The 18,434-nt window shown below is 30.3% G+C and overlaps 1 protein-coding gene across 2 annotated transcripts in view; it reads right to left on the reverse strand.

Annotated features, from left to right (window-relative positions):
* LOC111632592 (E3 ubiquitin-protein ligase CCNB1IP1-like) overlaps positions 1 to 18,434 on the reverse strand; it is a 29,422-nt gene that overhangs the window by 4,570 nt on the left and 6,418 nt on the right. For both annotated transcript variants that reach the window (XM_023377071.1, XM_023377070.1), the window contains 4 exons: positions 15,806 to 15,920; positions 13,270 to 13,290; positions 6,143 to 6,352; positions 2,898 to 2,927 (listed from right to left, as the gene is read on the reverse strand). In XM_023377071.1, the coding sequence (XP_023232839.1) occupies positions 2,898 to 2,927; positions 6,143 to 6,352; positions 13,270 to 13,290; positions 15,806 to 15,920 (376 nt within the window). The remainder of the gene's footprint in view (positions 1 to 2,897; positions 2,928 to 6,142; positions 6,353 to 13,269; positions 13,291 to 15,805; positions 15,921 to 18,434) is intronic.

An 18,434-nucleotide genomic window follows, 5' to 3' on the forward strand; every position in this document is an offset into this window, starting at 1 on the left:
TTCTTAACCTGATATCTTATAACTTGTGTATTGGTAAATGGAACAATATAAATCATAGTGTCCCATAAGAAAAATCTAGAGGATTCAAATTGGGAGAGCATAAAGACCAAGTTATTGGTACTCCTCTTCCAATCCATCTATTTCAATATTCATTATCAAGGTATTCTCATGTATGAAGACTAAAATATGCTGGAACACTCAAGCATGAAGAACATTTGATGTTAAACATGCAGAAGAATACCCTCTAACAAAATTCCTAGTTCTTCATCCAAGAAATGTCTGTAATTTTGACCTGTGAGTGTTGAAGGCAGAAAAAAACGGGCCAATCAAATAATCATTAATTATTCCAGCCCAAATGTTCAACCATACACTTGAATGTGTCATACCTATTGTTCTAGCTCAGCATTTCTCAAACTATGGATTATATTAAAATTTTAATGGATTGCAAAATGATATTACCTTCTGCAGAAAAATTTGTAATACTTGTATTACTGAAATATTCTTTAAAAACTAGGAACAATAGATGCATCTGTTAAGGACTGAAAAATTTTTAACAACTTTTTTCTTATACTTATCATTGTCATTTACAAATAAAATTAAGATTATAGAATGTGTGTATATGAAATGGATTTCTTTTCTATTTTGAATAACATCAAAAAAGATATTTTATGTAAGGTTGTAGTCATAAAGCCACTTAAGTTGCAATGGTTTTTGAAAATATATCTTTGTTTATTTAAGTTTTTAGGTTTATTGTCTTACATAACAATAAATTATAAAAAATAAATAATGGATGAATTTTGGCACAAGTGGATCATAAAATAATTAAAAAAATTTTTTTGTATATTTACAAAATCCTCTTACAATCTGAAAAGTATGTTTTAAATAAAAAGGTTTCATTAAGTTTATTTTTTTATAAACTTAATAAACTTGTAATATTTTTAAAAGTAAAATAGACTCCTGAGTAATATTGAAATAGTCTGTTTTATTTACAATCGTCAGTATTATATCTTTTATTATTGAAATTTAACTATTAAAAAAAATGTTAAAAATCAAAATTGGTCTGAACTACTCTTAATAGAAATGTATTGAATGTTATATTTCATACATAGATGTTATTAGCAATAACATATAATTTCATTTTGTTACATAATATACAGTGACTCGAGTTTACCAGGTTTTTAAAAATTTTATATTATAAACATTTGGGTTGCAGAACCATTACAAACAAATATATTGGGTTGTATGAACAAAAGGTTGAGAAATGCTGTTCTAGCTGTTTATCTTGTACAGTACTAGAATCTTCAACAATTCTAGTACTAACTTGCTTCTCTATGTATGATGTTCATGCAGTTCTTGCTCTCCCTCTATCAATAGTGACTATTGTAAGTGTTTCCATTTCTCAAAGATGTTGATAAACAGTTTGATTAATTAATTAAATTAATACACTCGATTTAATTAATTAAGTTAAAAGGAATTAATTAAAAATGAGCTGTTTAATAAAAAAATTTATGATTAGTAAACAAATTTAATTACTGATACATTGCATAATCAGACTTAAAAAATCCAGCAAAGAATTTACGTTGTATGTGATGCAATCTGTTATGATGTTTTATTTTTAAAATTTTTATATTATTAATTATAAAATGGCAAAAAGCTTAATTTTGAGGGTCGGGATGGGATTTATAAAAAATTGTAAATGCACTAAGAAGAAGTAAAATCATCATTAAAATCAACCTACTTGACCCCCTCTATCTCTCCACTCCCTCAACTTTTAACCATCAAAATTTAATAGTATCAATCCCCTAATGCAAAAACCTTCTTGCAAAATTTCACAAATTTCAACAAAAGATACAGGAGTTATTAAGCTTCAAAGAGGGTGAACAAAATCATACCCCCCATACACACACACAAACAACACTAACATCCATACATACAGGGGAAAAAAATATTCTAATTTTTTTTCGCATTTCTCAATGTTTCAAGATCCTGAATCCAAAAATATAAAAATCTGGGAAGGGGGGTCATTTTTTGACTGATCACCATACTTTCCCTACGTTATATATAACAGCCAGGAAAGTAAAAAATGAAAATACTGTAATGTCACTACACATTGGTGCTTAATATCACATTCATTAATTTTAAAGTAAAAAAAATGGCCATTGACTTTTTTATTTGATTTTTCCTCCTCTATAATGCTGTAAAATTTGGCTAAACACTTCTGAAACACACTGTATATTCTATGGTTTTATACATTGTGGCATGAACAATTACAATAGTATAATGTAAATTCTAAAAGTTAAAAGAACTGTCAAGCAGAAACATTTAAACAGGAAAAACAATTTGGAAAAAAAATCCCATTAACTCTGAATTGTTACAATTGTTATTTAATTGATCTGTGTATCAAATGTTATCTCATGTGTTTCTGCCTCCATATTATTATCTGTATAAAATGCTTACTTTCAAGTAGCCAACTGTTTAAATTTTTCACGAAGGACTGTTTAACAGGATGAAAATGTTCCTTCATGAAAAATTTAAACAGTTGGCTACTTGAAAGTAAGCATTTTATACAGATAATCTGTGTCCTCATTTTATTATCTGTTTTCATATTTGTTCAGAGGAAGTTGCATAAAAGCTTTTACTATTCTTCCATCTGATGTTTAAAATAAAATAAATAAAAGTATTTGGGGGATCAGGCTTCCTTACATTGGACATACAGTGCATTGATGTGATGAAATATTATTATACAAAACATTTTTGACTATACACATTTAAAACTGCTTTTCAATGGTTTACATAGGCCCCAACACACACTGATCAAACAAAACACAAAAACATGACAAATATAAATGATATATATTATTATATATTCGATATCACATTAAATATTTAATACTTACTTTCTGCCTTCTGAGCACATTGCAGTATATCTGTAATCAAATATTTATATTTATTAGTTTTAATTGAAATTAGTATGAAATTCAAAATTTTTATAATCAATTGATAATGATTAAACATATAGTAGTTTTCCATTATTTAACATAAATTTTAATTTATGATTAATTAATTCTAAAAGAAATGCTAATGCAATCAACATTTTAAATTTTAGTTTTATGAGTTTATTTTAAATTTCATTATTTGAATTAAATATAATTTTAAAATTAATAAATTAATTATTTCTAAAACTGATTTATTTTTTAAAATTTTAAATCAGTATTCCAATTTTTCATCTTAAAATTAAAAAAACATAATAATAAACAAATCAGATAATTTCGGAGAGTACAACTTTTGTAATTTCATAAAATGTTCTCCAATAAAACAAGTCTTATTTTTAATTTTGTTTTCTAAGGAAGTAGATGTTTTATACATGTATTTTAAATTAAACAAACTTCTTAATCATCATTTCCAAAAATGTATGAAGCAAAATACAAATATATACAAATGAAGTATTCTAAAAATCTTTTTTTTTTATAGAAAATAGTAATATATTGTCTTGTTGTCATTGTCAACATTTTTGATTTTTCTGCTGTTATCAAATTTATGAGAATAATTCCAACTTCTGGACAATAATTAATTAATTAATAATGGTATTCGTTTCAAAAGTGAACAATTTAAATCTTATTTATTAAAATGTTATATAATTATAAAGAAAGTTAGGTATAAGACAATATGCAAATACGCAGTTGAATATGCAAAGACAATATTAATACAGTATTTCAAAATAAATTAATTACAAATCTGTTTTGTTCAATTACAGATAAATCAGATTTAGAAGTCAGAAATATTTAATCAATACAAATTATAAACAAAAAGAATAGAAAATTCTAGAAAAAATAAGTAAAATTTTTCCTATGATTTATTCTTTAAAGTCAATCTATTTTTAAATTGTCATTTATAAATTATTTCTTTAATTTAAACCACTGTTTCTCAACCTCTAATGAATCGTCGCCCCCTTCAACGTAGTATCGCCCCCTTCACTACAAAATTCCAATGCCGAGGGACAAGGCTAATGCCAAATTCGTACTGCATTGAATAGACTAGTGACTAGTATAATGTTATTTGTTTAATTATTGTATGATATAACAAATAAAATATCTAATTATTCTTAATATGTTTTACTATATCAACCAGAAAATTGTTTTTTGCCCCCAAAATATAAATTGTTACTAATCGCCCCCTGAACATGGAAAAATGCCTACATGGGGCAATATCATCCCCGTTGAGAAACACTGATTTAAACTGTATTTTATAAAAAGCAATGAAAAATTTCAATAATATATGTTAAAATTTTTAAAAGTTTTTAAACTTAATAAGAAATTAGTACAGTAAGGTGATTGGTTAACGAACATAATCCGTTCCAAGACTTTGTTTGCTATCTGAACTGTTCATTAACTGATTATTGATTTACCATAGATTTTAATGGGAACTTAATTAATTCGTTCTGGAGACCCCAAAAATAAAAAATATATACTTTCTTACTACATCTATTTATATGTAATAATAAAAATACATACATACACAGTCTTGCATTTTTATTAGTCATGTTTTTTCCATTTGAAAGGGTTAAAGAATCTGTCTACTGTCAATTGATTTTCTCTCTTCTTCAGGATTTTTCATAAGTAATTAATAGCATTGCAATTGTAGAAATCCCCAAGCCTCAACCTGGTTTGGATGCCATTTTAAGACCGTTGTTCTGACAGTCTCCCACTTCTTCGAAGGATCTTTAATAACAGATATTGGCATTAATCCTCTTTTTCAGAAAAAAACATATCCCACTGAGTTTCTTGNAATTGTTACTAATCGCCCCCTGAACATGGAAAAATGCCTACATGGGGCAATATCATCCCCGTTGAGAAACACTGATTTAAACTGTATTTTATAAAAAGCAATGAAAAATTTCAATAATATATGTTAAAATTTTTAAAAGTTTTTAAACTTAATAAGAAATTAGTACAGTAAGGTGATTGGTTAACGAACATAATCCGTTCCAAGACTTTGTTTGCTATCTGAACTGTTCATTAACTGATTATTGATTTACCATAGATTTTAATGGGAACTTAATTAATTCGTTCTGGAGACCCCAAAAATAAAAAATATATACTTTCTTACTACATCTATTTATATGTAATAATAAAAATACATACATACACAGTCTTGCATTTTTATTAGTCATGTTTTTTCCATTTGAAAGGGTTAAAGAATCTGTCTACTGTCAATTGATTTTCTCTCTTCTTCAGGATTTTTCATAAGTAATTAATAGCATTGCAATTGTAGAAATCCCCAAGCCTCAACCTGGTTTGGATGCCATTTTAAGACCGTTGTTCTGACAGTCTCCCACTTCTTCGAAGGATCTTTAATAACAGATATTGGCATTAATCCTCTTTTTCAGAAAAAAACATATCTCACTGAGTTTCTTGGTGTTCTTCATTCAAGAGTTCTTGGCGTTCTTCTGTCGTCAGATCCGTTTCGGATTCCATTATGAACTCTTCGATGTTCTTTATATCTCAGATGTGATTTTTGTTACTCCTTGAGCTGCTTTAGTCTTCTTGATAATACAGTATCTTTCTTAGATAAGATTTAACTACGGCCTACCATAGAGCTGTTTGTGCCATACTGCCCAGAAACAATAGGCATCTTCTGCCCACTCTCTACCTTTGCTATTATACTCTGACATTTTGAAAAGAAAAACAGATGCAAAACTTAACGAGTGCCTACCCGACAGTCTCACAAATACATAAAAGAATTGTTTTGTCAGAAAAATAAAAGGCTGGAATTACAAGGGAGAGTTTCAAAGTTTGGAGGAATACTATCCAATCGGTATATACCGGCTTGAGCATCGATGTTGACGTCTCCCACACTCTGAAAGGTTTCGAATTGTTGCCTGAAGACAAGGGAAGACCAATCTGTATTCATTATTTTACATCGCTTCTTCTTGTGTTTGTTCTGTGGGGTGTTCATTATCCAATCATGTGTTCGTTGTCCAAACATAAAAATCTTTTGTGAAAGTGTTTATCCAATTTGTTTGTTATCCGATCTGTTTGTTAACCGATCACCCACTGTATATATGATTTTATAATAAAATTTTAACTAATTAATTAATTAAATATAGTTTTTTTTAATATATAAAACTAATTAAATTTCTTGCCATTTGCTGCTGATATTCCAAAAGGTGTGTCATTTCTTATGGGAACATTTTTCTGCTTTACTTCTTTTTCCATAAAGAATGGAGAAATAAATTTTCTTCGTAGTCCTTCATACATTAGTTGTAATTTTTGATATTGTCTACTTTTTTCTGTTAATTTTTCAGATAATTCAGTAGCTTTTTTCTTTGAGGTTTCTAATTCCAACTTAACTTCTGTTTAAATTTATTAGAAATTATAAATGTTCATTAATATATATGTTATTAAATTTCTTTAAAATCATTCAGAATAGCATATCATATGTAATAAAGCTTGTTTCAAAAATTATACGTATATTTTTGTAAATAATAATGAGGTTAATATTCAAATTAAGATAATTCACACATTTCAAATATAACCTACAATTTTCCATAGTACAGGTATACCTCGCCTTACGTTGGTAATTGGTTCCAGGAGAGGCAACTTAAGTCGAAAAACGACGTAAGTCTTTACTTGTCTCTGAATTTACTCGTCACTAAAAACACCAATATTGAGCATTTAAAGACTGCTAAATAAGACGACAACACAGAAACACAGATGTTTTTATGTTTCGTTCTCTAGGATTTATGATAATTACATTAACATTTACTGTATATGTACATATTTTAATATGATTTCATGTGCTTTAACGCTTTTCTAGTGATATTACGACTTCAATATTTGTGGCGGATGGATGTAAAGTCGAATAAAATGACTTAAACTTGATTTTTATTTTTCCATGTATTTTTGACAAACGACGTATAATCAAGAACGACGTAACTTGAAACGACATAACTCGAGGTATACCTGTATAGCTTTAATATACTAAAAACTTGTATTAGAAAAGAATGAAATGACTACTATTAGAATTTTAGAATATGAAATATTTTAAAATTACAAAATAACTGTATTCTAAAAATAATTTATTTAAAAATAAAAAGTTATTTTACATCTTTAGATAACCAAGTCAAAGAAATTGGAAATTCAAAGATGCTTGGTCATTGTAAACAATCTTATGTAACATATATATTTCAAAATATAACAACATTCTTAATATTATAAATAAACTACAAATATTTTATCTATAACGTTCTCTAATTAAAAATTTTTGTAAGTCATTATTTTTATTAAAAAAATGTGATATTTTTCTCAAGTAAAATTGAACAAGATATTAATGATTATGTATTTTAATTAATAGTTAATTTTATTAGATAATTAATTTGTAATGAAATATGGATTATTCCATGATTTATTTTTACTTTGCTGTAGTAGGAGATTGACTATTTATTATTCAATGATTGATTTGTCAGGATAGCTTTTCTCATTAATTGAATTCAATTACAGGTAATTGAAAATAAAACAATTTTAATCTGTGTAACTGTGAGTCTGCAATCTTGTACCCCAGTATGATAAGTCCTATTAATAGAAATACACTGATATAGTGATAAAAAGAATAGCTTTTCTCATATTGATATATCCATTATGAAATTCCAGACAAAATATTATTGTTAAAATAAAGGTGTTATATTAAGCTGTTCATTGAATAGCACTCATAATAATATGGTTATAGAAATAACATGTAGAGTAAAGAACAACATTCTACTATATTTAGCCTTAAACTTAACAAGCATTAAATATTCTTCCATAGATGTTTGTTTACAATATCCAAGTTCTCTTTATTTAAGTCTAAAGAGATTTTCTAAAAAGAGCAATACATCCACTTCCATACAGCATTAATCCCTAGTCTTTCTATTCTTGGAAATTTTGATAAAAGCTGAAAAAGATATCAGAAACATCCATCATTTTCTACCCTTCCATTGACATTGTAAAGTAGAGGTAAAAGAAGAAGAAAAATAAAGGCAAAACATCTTGTCTTTAGAATGAGTCATTTTTGTCTATAAATAGATTATAGAAGTGTTTTCAGTAAAATTAAGTACAACATCTCATTCTGAATCTTTGCAAACAATTACTGTATTTCTTAATACTGATTTTCATTAAATATGCAAATCTTTTGCACTCCTATGTTATATAGGATGCACATATTGTATCTATATAGGTATTTAAAGAATAAAATTATTTGTATAATAGAATTTTTTATCAATGACTCACAAAAACGTTTGAATATCCAGTAAAACTATTTAATTGAAATAACAAACGTTTTTGACCTTAATACTCGGTCTTCATCAGGTTTTACAAATGCTGAGATTCGAAGAACAGTTCTGTGCAATGATTTAAAACATTAGAACGTTGTGCGCCTGTGTTGCCATGGATGCATACATGATGCTAACATATGCAGCATTTGTAGCACAAACGAATTATTATAAGTATTATATACACAAATGAAATAAAAGAAAATAAAATACATTAAGATAAGATAAACTAACAGAAGTATGTGTACATTAAATAGAGGTATGGGGGGTTGTGGTCTCCCTCATAACAGAACTTCCAAGCTTGAGATATATTAATAGCATCTTTGAAATTGATGCAGTTATTACGTACTCCAGCTTTGTATATCTCAAGAGTTTCTAGTGATCGGATGTGTTCTATGTGGTGCGATGGATGTGTTCTATATGGTCTGATCATTTTGGAATTGTGAAGGTCTGCTCTTATTCCTGGGGTCTAGGCATAAGAGGATATGGTGGGGGTGTCTTTGTTATGATCGATGTCATACTTGTGTTCATGAAGACGCTTGTCAAGGGAGCATTTCATGGAACCAATATACACAAGCTCTCTTTGAAACCTGTCATCCCATAATGGAATAGAGTATACCCCTGGAGCCAATCTATTGTCCATTTTGTCCTTGCTATTGCGCAAGAGGTCATATATACTACTAGGCATCTTGTATGCAATCTTTTTGTTTGTATATGTTGCAATTTCTCTATAAGTAAATTTGAGGTGGTGGTTATATTCAACCACAGCTAGAGACTGAGTGTTATTTGAGTTGTGAGTGCACATATCAGAGTTGTCACTGGAATTACTTGTGAAGAGTAGGCATACACCATGCTATAAATTAATTTTGGACCATACCCGTGTTGGGTGGCTATGTTCTGGATGTGCTGTAATTCAGACAAGGTGTCTTCAAACCTGGAATGGTGCATGAATGCTCTTTCGGTTAAGACTCGGAAGGCAGCCATCTTGTATGAGAAGGGGTCCGCTGAAATGGCCGGGATGAATAATGGGGAGTAGCATGACTTGTAATGGACCTTAGTTGCTATCTGGTTGCCATCTAATTGAAGATTGATGTCCAGGAAGTTTGCAGTTGAATTGCTTATCTGGTCCAGTTTGATACAGAGGCCATACGGGTTAGGTAGAATTATTGAGCAGCAGATGAGGTCTGGGAGATGCCTGGGATATTTGAAAGGATGGAGCAATTTCCTTCAAAGATGCAATTGTGGATGTCCACCATTTTGTTGTATAATTATACTGTATATAGAATAAGAACTCCTTTCTTCTTTCCTATAATTTTTTTCCTTTCACTTTTAACCCTTTTTTGTCACATGACAGGAATTGATATATTTGTGGGTCCTGATTGACCAATCTACAAAAGGGACAAGACGGGAGTCCTGCCCGAGGGGACTATTAGAGAGAGGTGAGGAGAAAGGACACTTTTGGGTTTGCCACAAGAGAGAAGGGTCACGCGAGTGTGATCAGAAGACTGTGTATAAGGCAGAAGGCAAAAGAGAGAAAGGGCCAAGATAGACAAGGTAGGAACGAAGACAAGAAATAATTGGGATAGCCATTCCAGAGAGTTCCAAGGAACCACCTCAGCACTTGTTCAATAATACAGTCGACCCCCCTATAATTACGGTCCCTATAATTACGATTCCTATAAAACTACGAAAAAATTGCTACCGGTCTCCGTAAAAAATAGTAAAAGTTCCCTATAAACACCTCAAACGTCATCGGGCAGCCGAACTACTTTCCCGCCGTCCGTAGCGCCACGCTACGGAGAGATTTCTATCGTCTGGACAGTATTATATAAATTATATATAAATTAGGTACTGTACATATAATTATATATTAATTATATATAAATTAGGTACTGTATATATAATTATATATTAACTTATTGTAACTTTGTTATAATTAAATATATAATTTCCGCCGTCTAGCGTGGCGCCACGCTACGGAGATTTTTACGCTAACTATCGTCTGTCAGTATGTAAATTAGGTACCGTAAGTCTAATACAGTACTGTAATTTTATACATTTCTTGTGAAAGAAACATTTCTTATTCAACGGCGATTAAAATTATTTATATTAATGATGTCTCCGAAGTTCTACGAAGTTTTCACAGAAAAATAAGTTGTTAGAAATCGGCCGCTCTTTGCTGAGCTGTTCCGCGACGAAAACAATGTTGAGCAATGGCAATGTCGAATGGTGACACTCGGTAAGTAATCCTACAATTTTTTGTTTATAGCGTAGTTTATACGGATTATTCCCAAAAAATATATACGTATTTTGGAAATGTTGAGTCGGATTAGTCTAGAATCGATTAATTTTATGGAAGAAAATCTTTCAAACAGCCGTAGTCCGTAAACTTGACACGTGTCGGGTTGTGATTGGAAGGATTCGTAAGAAATCGGATTCCTAGAGAATGGAACGTATCTCTATCTTATAGGGGGGTCGACTGTAACTGCTTTGGCCCCCTTTGGATGCAAATGAATCGTACATTCACCGTGCACAAAGTGAAAACCATTGATATTCACCCAGTTCAGGTCCCATAGATCTAGCTACCAATAGATTTCCTAAGTAACCTTCCTTCCTTCTTTCTTGTAGTTATAGTATTAGGTTTAAGTTTAATTATAGGTTTCTTAGTATTAATCGGGATTGTATGTATATGTTAAATTTCTTGCGGGAAGATCAAATGAGAGGGGAGACGTAATTATATCTGTATATAAGTGTCTCCGTGATGGGCATTCTGTTCTTTATCAACTCATTCAACTAATAAAACGATTTGATTCTTTTTGTTGTCTTATCACATGTTTTACACACACACACTTTCACACAATGCTTGCATTGTGTGTGGGGATCACCAATCCAAACAACTTTTGTAACAGTAAAATAAAGCAGCAACAAAATAATGATTACATGAATGTATTACATTTACATTCATGTACTCTTTATTTTGTTATTAAGCATTTGTTCATTGCTATATTTTATGATGTCATGCTATCTGCAGTATAGTTTCTTACTTTCTGTGACTTCTACTGACTCAGAATTGTGTCAGAGAACATAGATTCCTATTTGAAAGTTGCTCTATTTCAGCTCCTGCATGTTCCTGATGTTTGAGATCAAGCTTTTGAATCACCCTGTGGCTTACCATCTTAGTATTGGTGACATTCCCTGTCCGGTCTAAATGGAAAGATGAGTAATGTCCAAAAAGAAGAACCCCAGAGATACAAGGACAAAGGAAAGCACGTATGAAGAAGAGATGAAAGTGTTATGGACCTGGCAAGACTACGTGGAACTTAAGAGACTGTAGGATTGTGAACAGTGAGTGAGAAGAAATTACCAAAGAATGCTGGAAATTATAAAACTTGAACATTGATGTAAGATTGACTATTTTATGATTCTTGTATATGTTACAAACTATCAATCCAACTCTGTACATTAAAGTTATTGTCTTATTGTCCTTGTCTTATTGAGCCCAAGAACATTGGATCAACCCAAACATGTGAGATCAGCATTTTACACCTATCACTTGGTCCTCTTAGCCATAGTTATTTTCTGCCTACATACATACTTCTAAATTTATTTAATTTTAATGAACTTGTTTTTTTCTCCCCCACAACCCTTCATATAATTTCTGTAATCTTTAAAACTATCAAAAATCTTCTACTCTGAATACCGGTATTCTAATAAAATCACACTTACTAAACCTTTATTATCCGGTACTTGTAAACTATTCGTAAAAACAAACGTTTTCGGCTTCAGTTGAGGCCTGCTTCAGGTTAAAATACTTGGATTCCATTTTTAGAATGAACGTTTAATTTTAAAATATAATCAAATTCATGCACGTGTTACGTATCGTAATCATTTTGTTGTTCTTCGCATACGAAACGCCAAGCATAAGAAAGCGTGCTGCTGTCTTTGGTGTTTATACATCTCCCCATCCTGCCAGCTTTGCAGATTTCCAGGGCTTCAAGGGCTCTGATGTGGTCCGTATTAAAAGCTCTATTTATTAATTTGGCTTTTGATAGTTCTGCGTGAATATCCGGGTCGGTTGTTTAGGTGGATAGTGCAGTGGTGTAACGAGCATGTTCTATGTCATATTTGTGCTCCTTAATTCTCTGTTTGATTGAACGCTTCGTGGAGAACTAATACGAGGACTGGCAAATGCCTATTTACGAACACATGAAACACAAGAGGCACCCATTACTCAAAATGCTAATCAAGATTCAAACAGAAGACTCAACATCGTTGAATACAGCAAACAATTTCAAGCATTATATAGAGAAATTGCAACTAAAACGAACACCAGGGTAGTGTACCAAAGAACCCCCAATATATATCAATTACCATGTAATGCAAAAGACAAACAGAACGATCTTAGAGCTCCGGGGGTATATAGTATTCCTGTAAAAGATGATCGATTTAAACAAGAAATGGTATACATCGGCTCCACGAAGCGTTCAATCCAACAGAGAATTAAGGAGCACAAATATGACATAGAACATGCTCGTTACACCACTGCACTATCCACCTACGCAACCGACCCGGATATTCACGCAGAACTATCAAAAGCCAGATTAATAAATAGAGCTTTTAATACGGACCACATCAGAGCCCTTGAAGCCCTGGAAATCTACAAAGCCGGCAGGATGGGGAGATGTATAAACACCAAAGACAGCAACACGCTTTCTTATGCTTGGCGTTACATATGCGAAGAACAACAAAATGATTACGATACGTAACACGTGCATGAATTTGATTATATTTTGAAACTAAACGTTCATTCTAAAAATGGAATCCAAGTATTTTAACCTGAAGCAGGCCTCGACTGAAGCCGAAAACGTTTGTTTTTACGAATAGTTTACAAGTACCAGATAATAAAGGTTTAGTAAGTGCGATTTTAAAACTATACAAGTGATAAAATATATATATTTACTTACTTTCTAATTGCTGTTTGATTGCTGAAAATTATTAAGGAAAAAATTATAATTTACATCACTTTTGATTTTTTTTTTGTTACAAAATAAAATTTTTTCAAGAAATAATATGTTCCACTGATAACTTGTGTTTAAATATAGCTGTATCCAAATGTCTCCTCTTCTAGGATTTTCTGAATTAGTTTTGTGGATTATTTTAATTTAGTAATATCATCTTTATACTCCTACATTCTAAAAGATAATATTCAGTATAAATATTTTTATAGGGCATAAAGATATAACTTGACTTGCTGAATTAACTTGATTTAAAATATTATGTCAAAGTACAATGCAACACGCAAATTAAGTAAAAAACAATAAAAACGGAATATCGACTTTCTGACTATATTGGTCGATGTATTTACAAAATTTGAATCTAGGAAAGAATGTTCTTCATATCGCTAGTTTTGTGACACTATACTGCACAAAAATCATACTTTTAGCCAGTGATTTGGCTTTGTGTCAAAGGCTTTTGCATTTTGAATAAATTGAATTTATTTGAATCACGTATACAAAATACCAAATTATTAACTAATTAATAAAATAAATGTATTTGTATTTAACAATATTCTTAAATAGGTTAAAATGCAAAATCTTAAAACAAGAAAAACTGAACAACAACTTTCAAAAAAGAGGCTCCTATCAAACCAAATAAAAAACTCTAGCAAAGAATTGCTTAACTTTCCAGGCAACATCATGTGTATGTGTGTGTGTGCATGATACCATCTGTTATGATATTTTACAAAAAAAAAACATTTTATATTTTTCATTATCATAAAATGGTAAAAAGCTTAATTTTGAGGGTAAGGACAGGTTTTATGAAATACACTAAATGCTAATAACAAGTAAAATTGTCATTAAGTCCAATCTACTTGAAATATAACACATGACCCTGTTGACTTTTAACCACAAAATTTAATAGCATCAATCTTCCTAATACACAAATACTCAATATTTCAGAAATTTTTGACAAAATGCACAGGAGTTATTATTTAAGCTTCAAACAGGATGAACAAAATCATGCCCCCACACACTAACATCCATATATATAGAAACTACCCCCAAATTTTTTTGCATTTCTTGACATTTCAAGGTCTCAAGTCCAAAAATATAAAAATCTTGGAGGGTCATTTTTTGACCAATTGCCATACTTTCTCTCTTTTATATAACAGAACCAAGAAAGTAAAAATTATCAGACAGAACATTGATGTATATTGATGTATTTTCAAAACAGTTTAAGCAAAATGAGATAAATCTAATACTAATGATAAACAATACAATCATACAATGAAAAAATGTAGATGTCAAGAATTCTTATTTAATTTTCATCCTTGCCTTTATCCCATGATTATACCAAAATGTACCTTTGGCCTATCTTGAGGCTAGAGAAGATTCTCCTATGCTTTCCATCATGTGACTTCTCATTCCTTTTCCAGTAGGTTTATGCTAGATGTGAGGTTCCATTAAGTGGAACCCATTTGTTTACTCCACAGATCCTCCAACAACCTCCACATGTCAAATTTTAATGTTTTATATTTTAGAGAATTATATTTTGGAGCAATGCCACCCCAAACATATGTTTACTTTACTGGTGCCTATTGCTGGCTTTGCTTACTTTACAGTAACTATAGAAGTAGGCCCAGGGAGCAGGGAGCAGATGATGCACAATTGCCCTTCCAGAAAGCAAGAACAAAAAACTACACAGAAAGCAAAAAGATTAACAAATTATCAGTGAGGGCAAATTTTAAATTGGAACTTGTGTTTTTATTCATGTAAAACTTTGGTTAAGGAGACAGAGGAAAAAAATCAACTCCTGTGTCCCCCTTAATCAAAACATCATACCCCATATGTCTATGACTAGACAATGCCTATTGATAGCACCATTTGTTACTCTATCATTTCTCAATGTATGTATAAAGTATTCATTACATATGTATATGAAAATAGCAGAAAGCAACATATATCATGTATACAAAAGGCTTAGAACAATAATAAATAGTTCAGATTTTAACAGATAAAGGTGTTAGACCACAAGTTGACAGATATGAATATGTGTCAGGTGATGTCAGAAAAGTACAGTTATTATTGCATGTATGCTCATCATTAGCATAACTTTAATATGAACTAGTAATTGGTATTTGTAATCAAGATAAGTTCACTGTGCATTAGATATAGCCAGTTTGGCTTCAGCATGGACAATTCTAGTCACTATAAAATAAAGTTAGTTTTAACCCATTAACTCATTAAAAATTTTAATTTTCTTTCTTTTCATTTTTTTCACTTTTTCTGGGGCCCCTTGTACTGCTTGGGGCCTGAGTGCTTTGCACATGCTGCATCCTCCAAGGCTGGCCCTGAACTCCACTAACTCAGACAGACAATCTTCATCTCCTATTAATCCAAGTTAGAGGAGGTTTACTGTATTTTTGTTTTGAAATTTTTTATACTTAAAAGCATTTCTAATAATTAGAACAAACTAATTGTTAAACATAATAAAGGATACAATTCAATTCTATTCGAGATCGTTCCAAAATATTTTCGTAGTATTTTTCAAGTTGCTTATATTTGTCTTTAGCTTTAGAAGATATATATTCTTGAAACATTATTTCTTGATGAATCTAAACAATAATATCTTATTAAAAAATTTAGATTATTTTTTAACATTTACATTATATTACAAAATTGTTTTGCTTTTGCACTTTCAAATGTCCTAACATTTCTTAAATTTTTAATTAAGGAACATTCTCATTAATCAACATGGAAAATGATATTAATGCATAATAAATGAACAAAATTTCTCAGCTGATCTCTATGACTGTGAATTTAACAAAACCACTTGTCAGAATTTAAGTAATTTAATTGAAATGCTTTACACATTTATATTCATTCATGAGGTGTTTTGTGGCTGAATGCCATAATTTATAGAAGTTAGTACTGTATTAATTTTTCTTTTCCCTTATCTTTTTTTTCATTTTCTTCTATTATCTTAGTGCTGTCTTTCTTCTTTGCTGATGGGGGTCCACTCCAATTCCAAAGCCCTCTTTTGTCAGATTAAGAACTGGTCTGACTGGTTTTGTGATCGGCTTATAAAGAAATGAAGTAATCTCAAAAGGACACTTTTTGGATGAGTGTGTGTTACATTCTTAGAGTAAAAGTAAATGACTACCTTGTTAAACATATATAACTAAAACTTTATTATTATGCAAAACATAACATTGTGTGTACAGATTGGAACTTACTCACAGCTAGTGCAGACTGATGTTGGAGACAAAGAAACACGACAAAGGTGAAAATATATGAAGTCATCTGACCAGGCCAAGGGGAAATTCAATGTGGGTTATCACCTGATGGTTTACATACACAACAGAGTAGAAAAGAGACAATGTTTAGCCTGGTTTAGCAGGAAAGTGACAATTGTACAGCAAGAGATCTTAATCATGTACTCCAAACCGATTATGGTGATGCAGATAAAGAAAACATATAAGTTCAAAAAAATAATAATTTTTCAAACTTATATTTGAATGCTGGTTCAAAGTTTAATCAAAAAGCTGTTAAGACCCATCAGGGAATTACTACAAAACCTGATGAAGAACTCAGAAGGAGTTTGAAAACGTTTGTTTTTGTTTGTTTTCTTTATCTGCACACCATAATCAGTTTGGAGTACTGATTAATAATATTTTGGTGTGGTGAGTGGTTGTTTACTCTTAAGCAAGAGATCTTTGTGGCTATCTGAGAAGCCAAGAAAATCAAATACTTGATATGATATCACAAATTTTTGGAGATTCTTTCAAGAAAAGATGATGTCCCATTCAGGTTTTTGATAGAAGAAAAAGTTCCAGAACACAAGCTCCCATTTTTGTTTGAAAAGGATTTCATCCAATGAAAGACTTGAGTACCCCTTTGTTCTCTTTCACTTGTCTTTCTAACTTTTGCCCTCTACAGGTATACCTCGCCTTACGTCGGTAATTGGTTCCAGGAGAACGACTTAAGTCGAAAAACGATGTAAGTCGAATTTACTTGTCTCCGAATCTACTTGCCACTAGGCTAAACCATAAATTACCAATTCCCGTTCTGTATTTTATTTATTAATGCATTTTTAATAATATATATTTAATAAAGATCTATTTTAAGCTTACAAACAAATAAATTTTAGTTTTTAATATAGTACAGAAAAAAGTAATTTAAATTTACGAATGCATGTACTGTACTGTAAATACAGTATATACTTGTAAATGCAGTCTATATATTATAATATGATTTTATTGTGTTTTAAACATTTTTCTAGTGATATTACGACTTCAATATTTGTGGCGGACAGACGTAAAGTCGAATAAAATGACTTAAACTTGATTTTTATTTTTCCATATACTTTTTTGACAAACAACATATAATCGGGAACGACGTAAGTCGAGGTATACCTGTATCAGTAAAAATCCTCTTGCATATTAACCAAAATTAAGATTAATTAATTAAGATTAGTATTAATAGTCAGTTTTAATTATTTAGTTCACTTTTCTTGTCCTTCCAGTATATTAAGCCTTCTGTTTTACTTAAAATATTTTATACATTTTCATGTTTTTTTTTTCTCCTTGTTTAATTTTATTGTATTGTGCTTGAGTGTTTGTTGGGAGTACTCTCCTTTGCTGACATCATGGGTTGTGCAAATTTTATTAAAAAGACAACAGAATCTTTACAATCAATTTAGTTGATTGTAAAGATTCTGTTGTCTTTTTTAATAAAATTTTGTTTGTACAAATTTTATTGTATCACAACCTGTTACTTAAAATCTTTCATCTCACATTTTAAACATTTTTAAATCTCATTCAATTTTACTGGTAAAAATTCCTTTATTACAATTACTTTTATGTCATCTGTTTTCTTAAACTGCCTTCATTCTGGTGCCAATTTAATTTTAAGAAGAAAAAATAGTCTGCAATAAAAAAAATCTTAGAAGAATAATGAAAATAATTTAGTTCTTTAATTCTTCAAGTTGTTTATGTTTATGAAGTTCTGAGACTATTCAGTGAATTATTTTAACTGTTCAGAATATAATAATTCTTTATTCACTTTCTAATCCAATGAAACAAACTTTTTATGAATGATACTTTTGTTATGAATGTTACTAATGTTAA

This window comes from Centruroides sculpturatus, unplaced genomic scaffold (assembly GCF_000671375.1).
Source record: "Centruroides sculpturatus isolate CEXI.00-Female unplaced genomic scaffold, Cexi_2.0 scaffold743, whole genome shotgun sequence".
Taxonomy (NCBI): domain Eukaryota; kingdom Metazoa; phylum Arthropoda; class Arachnida; order Scorpiones; family Buthidae; genus Centruroides; species Centruroides sculpturatus.